Genomic DNA, 16,475 nt, shown 5'->3' on the forward strand with positions numbered 1-16,475 from the left:
GAAGAAAGCATCCTTGGTGATGATTTACCTGACTTTGGGGGATCTCATAGTCCGCGCCCCAGAACAGCGTCATCCCCAGAGAGTACATGTGCATCTGTGAAGGAAATATCATATTGACTTAATAAGCAGCATTTATATTATATATCAATCTTCAAGTATGTGCAATTTATAATCACAAGCAATGATACATAAGTAAAGCTAATAGTATGTAATACAAAAAAGAAAGGTTTGGTTTTATGAACTAAACTATGTAGTGAACCTTGTGAAAACAAGTCTGCCCTGAGTGGAAGAAAGAGAGACAGACTAAGCTGGAGTGTAATACATGTTGAATTCATTCTTATTTGGAAAAGGAAACGGCAGAGGCTTAAGCCTGAATCCAAAAACATTTTCCATTTTCCTCTCCTTATTACTCTGCACTCATAGCTTGGGAGAAAAATCACTTCCCCTGAATGTTGGGCTTGGTAAAGGAAAGAATAATTCAGGGATTGCCAAAGAATGCAACCTAGCCTTCAAGGTCTTTTAGGAACAGAGCTCAAGTGCAGACTTAAAGACACACTCACACTCTTTTTTTAAATGTGGACATTTACATATTAACCATTTAAAGCAACAACAGCCCCCGAAATGTTGAAAAAATATTAAAAGGAAAAAGTGTGGCAGTGGCAGCTGACGTATGTTTACCCTCAGTCACTGATAATGACAGAAACAGATTAGATGTGCTACTCTGAAATAACTCTGGGGAGACGGGAGCAGGGCTGGAAAACTGACTCAGCACAAACTGTGTTGAGGTCTGTGGGGCCGTGCCAGAGACGGGAATCCAGTCAGGCAAGATGTTAACTCTTCTACCAGAGGGGCAGCCAAGTAGAGGGGGTGTGGTTTTGTGCAATTTGTTAAAGAAGTCGTGCATTTCAGGAGATAATATCGTTGCTCACGACTAAATACCCGGGGCTGCAAACCGTTAATATGTTTGTGTTTTTATGTAACTTAAAAGAGTTAGTGCTCTTGGTAAAAACACCTCCCCACCAAAACAACAGTAGTTCCTACACCCACCATTTGACAAATAATCATCAAAAGAACATGGCAAGTTTGGATGTAAACAGATTACATATTTAGATATAAAAGAAAAATGCATTGCAAAAGTTATAATAGGAATTAAATGCTTTAACCCTTACAATGTGATTTGGTGAAATACACTGAACATAAGCATGACTTTGTTTATAACAAGTAACCTATAAGGTACTCAATGGGCAACAGTAGAAGACTATGATTAGACTATACATCTCCAACACTTGAACTTAATGTGTTAAATCTTAAAAACGGAAAGTAATTTGCAAGAGATGTACTAAAAGTATATGAGCATTCACACAAGATTTGAGAACAGTTGATAAAACTCACACCAGCAGTGCATGAGAAGTTGTAGACTAAACAGTATATATACTTCTGTCACGACATGAGGTATGTAAAGGTTTATACCTTCTCTATATCAGAGATGGAAGTCAGGGACAACCCCTCCAGGACCTCTGGGGCTGTGAAGGCCCTTAGATCCTGCTGGGTGACATACTCGTCTGTGAATGAGATGTTTCCAGAGGGCATGAGGAGGAGGGACCCAGGGAGAGATGATGAAGCCCATGGCTGTCGGGTCTGGAGAGGGAAACAGAGACAAGATCAGGGAGAGGAAAAACAAACAACTTATTTCGGTCTTCCATTATTTAAATTCCTAGCCATTGTTATAGAACACACAAAGACATTTAAAGTTAAGTACTGTGTTATCAAGCTCGATCCTAGCATCAACTTGTGTCTAAGCATTTACAGTCTCAATGCAGCGACTGTATACATCTCCAACCACAGTGGATGTTTCTCGCTCAGGCTTGAGCGTTTATGGAAACTCAAGATGATTGAAGTAAACAAAAACACATGTTGCTTTCTTAGCCTGCAAGAAAATAACTATTGAGGCATAGGAGCAGAAAGGAATGGCTACACAGCGTAATTCTCTTTTCCTACAAAGCCACAGCTAGCGCTATGGTTAGAGGACGTTTTAAAAATATACAAAGGAATGTTTGAGCAGCGCTGCAAAATTCTTTTCTTTGACTGATACTTAACGCTCAGAGGAGCAGCGCTGCAAAATTCTTTTCTTTGACTGATACTTAACGCTCAGAGGAGCAGCGAGAGGGACAGAGGAACTGGATTTGAGGCACCAAATATCTGCTTTCAAAAGCCGGAATTTACTAAGTAAATATAAGTTTCCTGTTTAAAACTCGTGTGACCATTTGGAGATTCTTCTCAAAAGTAGACTGGGTTACTAGGTGTATCCCAAACAAAACTCTTGCTCGGTAAAAGCTATAAAAAAGGCAGGCAAAAGTGTATGACTGTATGAAGAATTTGTATCTTGATGGATAACAAACTAAACTACAGATTCAATAAACTGCAGATACGGTATATAAGCAGAAACTATATCTGATGGAAACTGTCTGTTCAACGTAATAGAAAGCAAGAAACACTTGACTTGGGCATGCATCATTTGATTCCCACAATTTGAGTTCTTTTTCTCTGAACAAGGCAGCATTTCAGTCTGAGACGCTGCTATGTGAATTTATTAGTGGCAGACAATACTACTTAACAATTATTTAGAGGTTTCTCTTTCAAATAAGTTGCTCGCAAACTGTGCAGCGTTCAATACCGTAGCAAACATGCCATGAGAGTGACAGAATGGCAGACGTAGAGCGGTAGAACAAAGACAAACTGCAGACAAACAACAAAACTATTTGGGATGGGATGCATGAGGAGCGATTCCTCGAGCAAATCTGACCTATTCACACATTGCCTAATCAAACAAATCATTATTATACAAACAACGCGACTAACCACAACTGTTTACATAGAGGAAAACACTTTGCTTGTGGTTTGAGTTTGACAATGTTTGAAACATATCTGAAAAGTCATGTAAAGGTTTGCGAAATCCTGACATTAGGTTTCACAGGACCATAGACAGATATAAACAAGATGAATTAAAGTATGATGGTCTTGCAAACATTGCATCTGCTTCAGCATAACAAAAAGCCTTTCCTTTTTTATGCTTTTTAAAGGTAGGGTAGGTAAGTTTGAGAAACCGGCTCGAGATACACTTTTTGTTATATTCCATGGAATGCTCTTAACATCCCGATAGCAATGAATATCTTAAGTGCTTTGACAACAAATACATAAAAAAATGTCATCTGTGGAAGCCGTAATACTGTAAAAAGCACGACCAATCATTTTAGCTGGCCCGGCTAAAATAACTGGATGGCCTACCTGCCTGTCAGCCTTCCATCTGTGCACACACTTATCTCGTGCCCTCATTGGTCATGTGCGCGTTCGTGTGTGTTGGAGGAGGGGCTCTGTAAGGAAGTGGCAGATTTTCTCCGGTCGTGTATTTTCAAATTCTAGCGATCTCGAGCCAGTTTCTCAAACTTACCTACCCTACCTTTAAAGTAAAGACTCCACTTCTCCATTTTATTTCATAGCTGACAACATCTTACAAATTATACAACAAATGTAAGTTTAAATGGTGACTGTTATGAATCCACTCTTGTGGTAAACATACTTCTTTGGATAGCTCAGTGAGTCTGTAATAGCTGGGTCCGACATCTGCTCTTCAAATTCAAGCTTCACTCAGCAGTCTAAAACTGTACACATGAGAGGCCACAATTTACTAGGTATAGCTACACAATTACACTCATGAAGGAAAAAGAAGAATTTCCAAGTCATCACAATTGCTGCAGCACAATAATATGGAAAGAAAAAAGTATGACTATCTAAAATATTCAAAGAATCACACCTTGCATTTTGCCTTGAAACGTTAGGAACTTTATCTAAGAAGCTTTGATAAATGAAGAGCATTCAAGCACAATCTCTCGTAAATGTGACCTCAGCATAGAAAGCATATTTACAGGCCACACTGATGAGAGGGAATTCCTTCAGCACGCCAGGCTTGTCTGCAATAAAAACCAGTCAGCATAACTGGAAGTAGAGGTCAAGCTGCATTCTGTATACGGCTTCAAGAAAATTCACAAGCCGGGCTTAGATAGCTTTTGTAGAAGACTAGACACCATTCAACTTTTGAACAACAAAGAGTGCACTGCAGAGGTGCCTGCTGATTCACTTCCTGTCCAATGTCTCAGAGTTAAACCTGCCTTAGTCACACCACTGCTAACGATTAATTTGGTTACAAAGACACCATGGTTTTGGGCGGACTTATCTCTCTTTGGGTTCAAGGGCAATGACCCTTACAGGAGCAAATGACTCACACAAAAGCACATTGTTCAAATGATGCGGAACCGATATGCAAAGAGCTGAAAACCAAATGAGTAGTTTTATTTTTACAAATTTTAGTCTGAAAGTAATATAATTTATTACAACAGAAATACAATTATTTCACTCTTTTAAAAAACATTTTTTAATTCTATAGATTTTTGCGTTGATGTGATGGATTGGTTTGGGTGATAAATACATTTGTGAACACAGAATACCTCTACAACTCATGGGATCTGGATCTTTTCATTCAAATTGGACAGAACAGGGAGGACATGAATATCCAAGAAAGTGTTACGTTTCCTCCGTGCAAGTATACAATCTTTTAATGAAACATCTTGATTGTACAATGTCCATACCTTTGTGGAAGAGTTCTTGGAGGCTCTCAGCACTCTGGCTGAGCACGGCCCAGACCTCCTCCTCCTGCAGCGGACCCCCCCGAACCTCCAGGGCTTCTGCCAGAGACACATGCATCTTCCCTGTGAAAGCAGAGAAAGAGGACTGATTTAAACCAGCTAATTGACACACAATAATACAGAAATAAGCTTCAACTTCAGGGGCAGATTGCTTTTTTTATATGATGGCAGCCTCTGGCAGGAAGGTCATATCAGGACGAAAAAGAAAGAAAAATCACATCTTTATCTTTCAATCAGAAGAAATGTGTGCTTTAGACTTAAAACAAGGTCCAAGATTTTGATAATTTTGTCAGTAAACAACATTTGAATTCAATTGAGAATTATAATCCTAACAAATCTAATCCTGTAAGAGTACACACTTGTCCTGACAGGCCTGACGGTGTAAACTGAAAGTATGTACGCTCATACTACCATATCACAATAACCCTCAGCATTGCTGCTCTTATCACAGTTTCATTCTCATCAACATTGCTCTCACATGTCCTTGGGAAAAACATTCTAAAAAGGTAAGCCGTCTTGTCATTGAAGACGTAGCAAAAGCACATGATGCGCGCATGCACACACCCTCCTTTACTAGAGTTTCAATCAACAAAGTAGCAGTTTATTACTTGGAGCCTCCACCAGCCTCTTAAAGTTAAGATCGCAGCTTCCAACTGAAGTGGAGAAGCAAAGCAACACTTTATTAGTGTGCTCTTAAAGCTGCTTTCTGCAATAGAAATCAGTAATAACTCACACTTCTGTTTCCTTATGGTATGTCCTATAACTGACTCAGACTAGGTAGCTTGTCTTATCTTGTGGACAGCTGTAGTAAAACAAATTCAGCTGCTTGTGTAGAATATATTTAAATATATTATCATGTAACATCTTCTAAAGTACTTCACACAGATTTAATTTACACTCTTGCCTCAACACACTATGACTATGGGAAACACTTTGAACTAGTGTGACCCAGATTTTCATGTTTTAATATGAAGTCTCAAAAGGTTGGACACCAGTTGTTCTGAATGTGGTGTCTGTAAACCAGAGTGGAGATTTAAATGTAATGGGTATTTGTGGGCTTTAAATGCTATAAACCAGCTGAAAGTCAACCATATGTAACCCTGAATTAGAGAAATGACACATTTTGTGTTAATCTTCCATCCATCACGGTTTCTCTCTAAACCCCAGCTAATGTGCTGAAGAGTAAATCATGTTTAATCTTCCATATCCAGCCATGATGTCATGCAAAGGTGAATAAAACAGGACACTCCAGTTCTGACAGACATCTTCTTACTTAGCAGAAACTATTAGAGTATGCTGCTTAAACATGCATAGGTGCTATGTGAGTGTTTCTGAGGGATTACAAGGTGTTTTGTATTGCAGACAAAAGCATCAGGATAAGGGTGGCCATATTGCGTGAGAATTTTAATCAGAATTGATGACTTTGGTTGTCACAAGATTTGCGAAGTTGTCATTTGATGTGATACCTTTGTTTTGATTACACTCAACACTGTCAACCAAAACTGGTGCATCCTGCTGACAAGCCAATCAGAATTTCACAATAGCAGAGTTTTGGCTTTCTCCAAAGAAAATAAGTCTGCTGGATTTTCCATTTCACAACAGTGCACCAAACAGATGGACATTTTTAAGATAACGGTCTGTGTAAGAAATAAGACACCTGCTTTCAGGATCCAATTGATTTACTTTTTTAAGGAGCACACCATTTATCTTTTTCTTTAGAACGATTTATCATAAAACTGTTGTTTATCTTAATGCTGGCAACATATTGTAAGCAATAGTCTATTTTTTTCCTACTTTTTGTCTTGCCCAATAACTCAACATTTTGTGAGTTGCTTATAAATGTCAGACAGTTATGCAATAAAACAAGAAACTCTATTTTTAGCCAGAACCTTGTGAACACCGAAGATACGTTGACTGGAAACAGAACCATATTTTCAACTCTGACTGCTTTTCTGGTGTTTTGAACTTTTGAAGTCTATTTTTTTACGTTTCCCACCCACAAATTAGACAGCAAACCCACATTAAAGACAGTGCAGGGTATATTTGGATCTGCTAGATCACTGCTTTCACACAAGATTTTATACAGAAAAACATGGAAAATGAAAACACAACAAATGAGGCATAGTTTCTATGCAAGGTCAACCAAACATAACTTTTGTCTGGGATCGATACAAGGTACATGCCACTTTCCATAAATGTTCAATTCCTTTGGAACCACTGAAAACACAAAAACAAATGTTTCCAACTTTTTGAAGAAACTGCAGGTGCACACAGATTTAGCTAAGGGACACAAAAGACGCCGAAACGTAATGTGTGAGATCACATATTGGTGGCTGTGTTTTGTGGATATTCAACTTTTCCAACTGCAATCCATCTCTGGCATCAACTGAACCTGTTTTGCTAACATTTCTACATCTACATATTAAAGTTCAACTTTTACAATTATTGTAAGCAGAAGTCCCAAACTACTTGGTTGATGGTCGAACCGGTCAGAATCGCCCTTCTCCCTTCCCCCTACCTTTCCAATACTGGAATGTTGCCTAAAAATGTCCCACTTTCCAAACCGGACAATAGCACTCCTGCAGCCATTGGACAGATTAGTGGAACACCATTGTCATTGGGAAATATACTTTAGGAACTATAACTATCTGTACTAAATATGTGCCAAACCATCCAATAGTTTTTGAGATATTATCTGAATCAAAGCGGTAGACCGACCCACAGACTGACAGATCAACATCCTTCCGTTGCTAGGTTTGCTAAAAAGAACCAGAGTTGACTCAACATTTTAAAACCAGGCTTTGCACCATCAGAGTTGTGTCCAACCACTTTTGTTCCATTTTCAGCTAAATCTGAGCATATCACTCTTCCAGAAGCTCTTGGCATAAACTGGGTCAGCAGCCTCATTAGTGTCTGGCTTTATTTTTGAAAGCAATATGTGAAACAAAGTCCTTTCTATGAATTCAAGTTTGTAGAAGAGAGTTAATGAGTAAGCATGTCACAGGCCTAAATGTGTATGCAGGAATGCAGGTTAAACATTCTAGTCAATGGGAGGCGTGAAGTCCGAGGCAAAGTGGGTTACTACCCATCTTGCTCATTACCCATGAGAATGGGGAGAGCGGGTGCTGTGAAGACTGATTGTTTTGCGGCCCTTGTTATTTCAGCAGAGACCTACAGTGGAATGTTTTTTATCCGCGCTGAGGCTGCTGTGCAGGCCAGCTCCTCTCACATTGGACTATGGTCCTGCTCATTATTGAGGGGGCTTAGGAGGCAGCGGCCCAAAACAGCGAGAGCAGACAGCCTTCACCACTTCAGCGCCTCATTCTCTTTTTCTTTTTCAAACACTGGGGATGTTTGTTCCCAGGTATTCCCATGTATTCCCACACTATAGCATGAAAGAACAAATCTAAACAAGGCTTAGCCTGCTGCTGCTAAAATGTTAGAAAGTCTTGGCCACAGTCACAAGGATTTTTAAAGAAAATAATCTTGGAAACGTGATAGTTCTCTTTACTCTGCACTTCGGTGAATCTTTTCCTTTCCTCCCACCTTCCTGTCTCTGACACAGCTACTACAACCCATGAATTGGATTTGAAAACAATCCCTTGAAAAATTGCACTTCAGCTGAGCAACTTTTACTAAGAAGGTACAAATAACTTTGGTTTCTGCCGCTTCTTCCAGTGCTCATCCTTCTACATTTGCCAGGAACACAACGATCAGAAAAACATGTACATCTATCGCTCTTAAACTTTTCTTTGATCGCAAATCTTCTGAAAACTGGAGGAGCTTTACTTTCAAAGCAATCAGCCATAAAAACGCAAGATTCTACCATCCAAAAGCATAACTCGAAACATACGATTTTAGAAAGAATTTGCTCATATCCTCCAAAGATCAGAACAGTGGTCTCAGCTGGCAAACACATTTGGAACAGAAGCCGATGTGAAGAGGTTCTTCTCGCCAACATTGAGGTGAAAATCTTCCTGAAGTTATTCATGCCAGGAAAATGTAACAACAAACTCTGAGTGAACCTCTATTCCCAGAATCATACTGTATTATGCAGCCTGCAAGCACAACATCCACATTCATAAACACACACAATGTCTAGTACATCAGAATATCTTTTAAACCAACATGACAGATGATGTAAAAATGTTTTCAAAATGTGTGCAGCAAACCAAATCCAAGCTGTGTGCTAGTAAACTGATGAACTGCAGAAATATAGTTTAAATGAATGTTCAGAAACATACAGTTGATGTATTTTTCCCCAAAGCTGTAAAAGGAGTAGAGACTGTCTGCTTTCACAGCTGGGCCTCACTAAAGTGTCTAGTGAAGAAACCTGTAGCGGAAATTAAACAGAAGCGTTGACTCACCTAGATAAAAAGGGAGTGCCTGGTGGTGTGTTTTTTATTAATTGTAATGATTTTACAATTTAGTCAATTTGCCGACATGCTTCTCAGATTGTTGATGGACACTGGCCATTATCACAGCACTGAACCAGGTACCTTTCAGTTATGGACTGGTTTCCCTTACCCGTATGCCACCCTGGATGTTTTGTTTTCAACTCATCCAGGGTCAGGAAACAGCCAGAAAGAGAGCCATGAGTATCCCATGATTATCAACCCAGCTCTGGACCCACGTCCCTCACTTCTCATTTTGGTCTCGACCTCATCCGCTCCATTTCTGTTAATCACAGGGTTGCTATGTGTACCGTGACATGCAGAGCATGGTTTTGCAAAACCTCACTCAACACCCCCCCTCTTCCCAACACACACACACACAAACCAATCCCACTGACTATTTCCCCCATTTTTTCTTATGATGATGCTCCGACCAACTCCATCATAACCTCTCAAGATGGGAATGTTCTTCCTACTACCTTTCTCTGTAGGCTTGACTGACATAGTCAAAAGCCTCATGACCTTTGACTTTAGCTAACTTTACTACTTTTCTATGGTAATGAAGGGGGAGGGGGTACAACATAATGCCTTCCTACAACCCCCATAAAGCCTTCAGCCTGCACTGACACATTATGCCTTTAAAAGGCTTTGTCAAGCTTTACCATGTTTTCAAGAATTGCTGACCATTTTCTCCAAATTACACAAATAGTGCTGGTGGCGGTTAGCTAGTCAGACACTTATTTTGGTAGTGGTGCCTCCTCCCTCCTAAACTTAAAATACAGTTTCTGGTGTGGTCAAAGATTCCCCATGTCAGACAGCAGTAGAGGCTGCATTGTTGTGACGTTAACAGAGATGGGAGAAGTACTCAGATCTTATATTTAAGTAAAGGTAAAAGTACCAGAGTGTAGGAATACTCTGTTACAAGTAAAAGTCCTGCATTCAAAATGTTAATCAAGTAGGGGTACAAAAGTATAAGCATCAAAATATAGTTCAATTACCAAAAGTAAAAGTACTCGTTATGCATATGCTCCCATTTCAGAATAATATATAATGATATGATTTGATTATAATTATTGATGAATTAAAGTGTTTATCAGCTGGTAATGGTGCAGCTAGTTTAATTTATTTGTATGCTACAGGGTAGCTAGTGAATGTTACTATAGGTATAAATAAAGTCTTATTTTAGTGTTGTTTACATTTCACATTATTAATACAAATGTGCCAAGTAACTCAAGGTACTAAATTAATGCAGTTGAGTAAAAGTACACGGGTTACCACTGAATTGTAGCGGAGTAGAAATACAAAGTAGCAAACAAAATTGAAATACTCAAGTAAAGTACAAGTCCCTCAATATTGTACAGTACAGTACAGTACTTGACTAAATGTACTTAGGCTAGTTACTTTACAACACTGGCTTTAACATGTTGTCAATAATTGCTGACCATTTTCTCCAAATTACACACAAATCGTGCTGGTGGTGGTTAGCTACTCCTCCCTCCTAAACGTAAAATACAGTTTCTGGTGTGGTCAAAGATGCCCAATGTCAGACAGCAGTAGAGGCTGCATTGTTGTGACGTTAACACAAAATAGACACACTAAATATCAACAGACAGACTGTTTACCAGCCTTAAAGTAGCTGGCTAACATCATTGTCAACGTTTTTCTCTGAAGCATCGGCGTTTGAGCCTCACCGCAACACACTCCATTCCTCCGTTTTCCCGGGGACAAGTTGCTGGCAACCGTTGTGCTAAAGTTAGCTAACTTTTTTTCAACTTACCAGTCGCGAAGAGCTACAAAATCACGTGAAAGGGAAATGTTCGTACTCCAACGAGGCTATGAGTGCGCACACAAACGGGACCAGACGCCATCCCATCCACAAAGCAACATCTTGGAGAGTGGCTGACTAAGCGGCGGCGGCGGCGGCGAGGCAGCCGAGCAACAGGTCTCCTCTGCGGCGCATACAGATTACAAAAAAAAACAATTCACTGGCAGGTAATGTTATCCAACTGTTAAAAACAAATCTCTTCCTTACAAAGTGCTCAAAACAATCCGTGTTTGATGGCCACAACACAGCTTTCAGCTCCCTTAAAGCGCAGCCAAGTCACCATTACAGCCGTGGAGCGGAATAACCCCTCCTTTAGCCCAGCTAGCGTGGGCTGGAGTAACAAGACACCTTACTATGGCTGTCCATTGGCTCGCTGCTGTGCACTGTCATTTAACCGTTTCTATAGTAACACACACAACTGGGAGTAAAATGTACAGTATGAGTAAGCATGTATCCTGGACGCAGAATCAGGTTGGTTACATGTTCTATATATAGCTCTTCAAAGTTTTATAGGTAGGAAACCCCTACATAGTTGCTTTTATGAACTAAAAATCAGTTTCAATTTTTTTTTTCAATTACAGTAAAAGTCAAAGATGGAACTGAGGTGCAGATTCAAATGTTGAAAAGCTTTATTGTCATATTCACAATAGCTAGATATAGTTTTGGCAATGCAAATATAAGGGTCACAGTCTCCTCCAACAATACAACATACCATAACAGAAAAAGAAAACTGAAAAAATAGTGCAATCGGCATCATAGTCCAAGTAAGTTACGGGTTTTAATTAGACAACATGTGTTACTCTGAAGTGATTTCACTTTAAAATCATGCACAAAGAAGATGTAATTTAGTATAAATATTCATAAAAAAGCTGAAATTCACTACTAATATTCCAAGTTTAAATGCTCTCAAAACTGGTTAAATTGTGTGTAATGTGGTTTTTCCTTCACTCCTGGGAAGGAGATAGCACTGGCACATCTTTATAAAGATCAAGCCTATATTTCAGTTTTTCCCACAACTTCAAAGTTGTTTAGGAGTCATCTAAGCAGTCAGGAAGCAATTCACTGCAGAATACTTCCTTCCTTCCTACACTTCAAAGTGCCTCATTTATGGACTGTGTTGTGCCATCTAGTGGCTGTTTCTCGTCATTACATATCTTACATAAATGGTGACAGCTGAAAGGGTTATCTCTGCCTGTGTCTGTCAGTAAAGGCATGATCATTATCACCAACCATATGCTGGAGTGATAAGACTAGATTACAACAACACACATTTTTTAAATTACATTCTGCCAGTTGAACATCTCAGAAGCTGATGTCATTGCGCATTGTGTTTTACAATTATTCTTGTGTACATTCTCTATTCTGAAGTGTTTTACTCCTTTTGTTTTCATGCATGCATACATAGACACACCATTTAGTATTATACTTGTGTTTGCTTCTTTACATAACAATAACAGCATTGGGCTAAAGTAGCAGTGTTTTTCACTCCATAATAATCAAAACTGGTGTCAGCTAATGTACCAAAACCCTTAGGCATTTAGTCATCCAATAGTGCTAAATTAATATTCCTACTATAGACCCTGAAATAACTTTGTAGATGGCTTTAACCAAGACTTATATGAGATTGTGCAGAGCAGATTGTGCAGTAATGTGACCGTCATTCCACTGCAGTACAGGGTGAATGTTTCAAATGTAGTCAATGATCCTGCCTCAATAATGAGACTTGACTGGAAAGACAAGACTTTATTTTTTTTTCTTCCTCCTCATCTCCAGGTCATGGCATTTCCAAAGAAAAAAGAAAGAATAAACTGAGTCATTGTGTAGCTGACTTTCACAAGAGAAACCTGTTCTTTAAAATGCACGTGTTAGCTAGTGTTTTACTATTAAATGTTAAATATTTAAAGTACTGACTTGTTTTATTTCTAGCAAGCATGGAGACTTATGAGTATTTGATAAACTGCAGGCAACAAGATCAATTTCTCATTCAATGTCTAATTTCATTCAATGTATTTTCAACTTTGTTCATTACCTGAGGCAGAGAGGCCCCATCAGGAGACTGTTAGGCCAACAGGGTTTGAAATGTGAAATGCAAGGGCTTCTAAATTCAGAATTTCTTCTTCCTTCTATTTCTGTCAGTATCGGCCTTAATTCCTCATCATCAGTGCTGGTCTTAATCCCAAGAGTGATTTGCACTGAAGCATTGAAAGAGTGACTATGTATGTTCTGACATTCTTGGAAAAATGGGGCACCTGGTAGGCTGAAGGCATGTGGTTTGCTGACTGGCGAGTTTAGCTTTGGGGTACAGCTGGTGAGCATTAAAAAAACGTTCCTGTAGCCTTTGAAAATACTTCCTTGATCTGCATGGAGTTGTAATAAAAACTTGCCACGTCTGGCAATATAGTGTTAGAGAGCCATTAGAAATTATTTGTAATAATGTTTGTACCTCTGGTGTTCGTCCATGTAAAGATGTCCTCAGAGTTGTGTCCAACCACAAATATAATTTGGATGCATCTTATTCAAGGTAAGCTAACTCTGCTGGCTACTGTCTTACCAGTTTTTCAAGTGGCTTATCTCACTGGAGAATGAGACTGCAATGGATTGCAACAAGGCAGCAACCTCTGCCTCTGATTGGCTGCTCTGTGGAGCTGCTGAGTACCCACATTTATAAACTCAGTCTGGGAGTGATATTACTAGCCTGTGAGCATTGACAATTGTTGATAGCTTAAAGAACATGGATGCTTGCTTCATGTGAAGAAAAGAAAGGTGTACGCAATCTCATGTTAGATTTTAAGCATGATCATCCATGTTATGAATGCACATTCTTCTTGTGTTTTGAAACAAACATTGCAAAACCTTTAAATCAATAATAATCAAGATAATGCATTACAATACCCCTCACTGTTAGCATTTATGATACACAGTCACCTACATGGTAAAATAAATGTTGGAAAACAATTAATTTAATGTGATTCAATGCTCAAACACAAACTGAGAGCTGCTACCCACGGAGGGTCAGTAGACTCAGAAAAAAGATTTCAATTACCTCTCATTGCTGTAGAAGTCAACAATGTCAAACGCTTTATTCATCTTCGTATTAAACTGAGGTCAGAACATACCTCATTGTTGGCAGCCGGGCAACCTTGGAGCCTGACTTGAGGAAATTAGAACCTGACCTTCTTTTGAGCGCCTTACAGGCCTTGCCATGTTTTAATTAATGTGTTGTTATTCCATCCACCTGATGGACTGGTTTTATACTTAAAAGCTCATTTGCTGGCGACTCTGCATTTTATAAAAATACTGAGAAATGTAATTTATGATTGGGAGTTTGCAACAGTTCTGCCAAAGCTGCATACAGTTATCACTTCTATATAAAATGTTACTTATGTGGTCTGGTAAACCAAATTTAAACGAAATCCATTCTGCTCCACACCAAACAGCAACATTAAACAGGCTTGACACTCACATATGTTTTGGTTCCTCTTCTTGAAGTTGCCAAACCTCATTTAATGTAGATCTGAAATGTATACTGCGGCTTTAAAAATCAATGTATTAAATGATATATTGCATTCAGTAGTCTACCAGGTGGGCAGCAAGGTCTTGTTGCCCAATCCAGATGTGACCCGAGGCTTAAAGAGCCATCGGCATGTGCATGCTGCAGATAATCCGAATACATTTACAGATAGGATGAATAATTTGATTACTTTTCTCTTTTTTGCAGAAATATATAAAAGAGATGAAGAGTCATAGCGATATGTCAGGTACAACTGGGAAATAAAATATAAGAAGGAATTAATACAATAAAACCAACGGTCCAGAAAGGCTAACAAAAGTATTATGTAAATAACACTTTAAAAAAAAAAATTGCACTATAAACACTAAAAGCTAATCTCAGAAGCGATTTGATTTTTGTTATGCTTGTTGCTGTATGCATTGAGTTTATTTGTACTAATGTCTTCTTAAAAATGTGCCTTGCCTTTTTTTTACCGATGTCTTTCATTCATTTTCTTCTTGTTTTTAAGTATTTATAACATTTTTGGCAGACAATCATTGACACTGTTGCAGTCCTGCCTCCTAAGGGTTTGCCAGTGGCCTGATACGATCAGCCGCCCCTTTTGCATTTTTACTGTACCTGAAAGCCACCATATTTCCCTACAGTTACCGCTAAAGGGAGGGGGTAGTGGTAGGGTATTGAGTAGTTACAATCTGCAAACACAACGCTAGATGCCACTGAATCTTGCACAACGTGTGAAATAAGAAACTCAAAGTTTGCAAATTCTTAACCCTCAAATTGAAATCACTTTTGGTTTTGGTGTATAGCCATACAAACCTAATTTTCAGTATCTGACCTCCCTGTGCAGAGATTTCTTGGAGCGCCCCTGCACTGTTGGCTAAATGAGTTGACCAATGAAAGAGGTGAGATGTTGGCAGCTCAGTGAGACAAATCTAAACAACAACAACCCGCCCCATATTCTCATTCAGCCTCATCGGTACAAGATGGGAACACAGTGATGCTGCTGCGCCCCTCCCGTACAGAGACGTGCATGTGATTTCTCTCTCTCTCTCTCTCTCTCTCTCTCTCTCTCTCTCTCTCTCTCTCTCTCTCTCTCTCTCTCTCTCTCTCTCTCTCTCTCTCTCTCTCTCTCTCTCTGCTCGGGCTTGACGTCAGACCTGATCGGTTGCTGTGGCAACATATTTCCCAATACCCCCTTCCTCTTCCCTCCCTCTCTCTCTGCTCTCGTAGGTCCACAATGTAACAGCCAGCATCTTGCAGCACAACAGTTACAAGGTGGTGAGCAGAGGAAGGAGAGTGATTCAGCATCAGCAAACATCGGTTATCGTCCACCTTTGCTTCTTTTTCTTTCCTCATTGTCTTGTTTTTTAGTAGCCTATTTATTTGTTGGACCCATCTTTATGAACGGTGTAAAGTAAGCCTTCAGCTATGGTCACCGCACTGTTTCTCGTCGGGATGTTTTGAAAAGGACTGTCACCGGACTGGGATCGTCATCAGCTGGCACGGAATGGTAAGGCCGGGTGTTTGTGTAATGTGGGTGCGATGCGTGCACCCCAAGCTGCCTGGAGGGTGGAGTGATGAATATTGATCGGGAGGGAAGGTTAATGAAGTCCACTAGCGATGCCTCGGTGCAAGGGACACCTACTCAAAAAAAATTAAGAAAACATCAACCCCATCTTGATGCATTCACCTCCGCGGGTGTTGTTTTATAACAACTACAGCACTGTGATTTCATTATGACGTTAGTCTTGACCTGACAAAATGTTGTCCATCCTCTGCATCACCACCTCCATCCTTACAGGCAAAAGCTTTAACATTACACAGCTTTTTATCATGTTGTCCCTAAATTAAGATCACATGACAGGACGTTCTTAGTTTTTTTATATTCTGAGTTTAAATCTTATTTTTGTGAACCATGTAATTTACTAATCTTAGTGTGAATAAACACTGTTGTGAAGCATGTTATGCATTTTTTATTAGAAGTGCAGGGGTGGTGCAAATGGATGATGCTCTTCAAAACACAAGGCTTACATATAGGCTCCATA

General features: G+C 39.4%; 2 protein-coding genes across 6 annotated transcripts in view; one reads left to right on the forward strand and one right to left on the reverse strand.

Moving 5' to 3' along the window:
- ptpn13 (protein tyrosine phosphatase non-receptor type 13) overlaps window positions 1-11,229 on the reverse strand; it is a 44,127-nt gene extending 32,898 nt beyond the window's left edge. Inside the window, 5 exon segments of the mRNA XM_034122829.1 lie at window positions 29-94; window positions 1,471-1,602; window positions 1,604-1,638; window positions 4,644-4,763; window positions 10,872-11,229. Coding sequence (XP_033978720.1) covers window positions 29-94; window positions 1,471-1,602; window positions 1,604-1,638; window positions 4,644-4,758 — 348 coding nt within the window. The 5' untranslated portion in view covers window positions 4,759-4,763; window positions 10,872-11,229.
- A 4,433-nt stretch (window positions 11,230-15,662) lies between these two features.
- mapk10 (mitogen-activated protein kinase 10) overlaps window positions 15,663-16,475 on the forward strand; it is a 33,124-nt gene continuing 32,311 nt past the window's right edge. For 3 of the 5 annotated variants that reach the window (XM_034123391.1, XM_034123386.1, XM_034123387.1), the window contains exon 1: window positions 15,663-15,940. In XM_034123391.1, coding sequence (XP_033979282.1) covers window positions 15,938-15,940 — 3 coding nt within the window. In that variant the 5' untranslated portion in view covers window positions 15,663-15,937. The remainder of the gene's footprint in view (window positions 15,941-16,475) is intronic. The other 2 variants (XM_034123389.1, XM_034123390.1) reach the window with 1 other exon arrangement.

This window comes from Trematomus bernacchii, unplaced genomic scaffold (assembly GCF_902827165.1).
Source record: "Trematomus bernacchii unplaced genomic scaffold, fTreBer1.1, whole genome shotgun sequence".
NCBI lineage: Eukaryota > Metazoa > Chordata > Actinopteri > Perciformes > Nototheniidae > Trematomus > Trematomus bernacchii.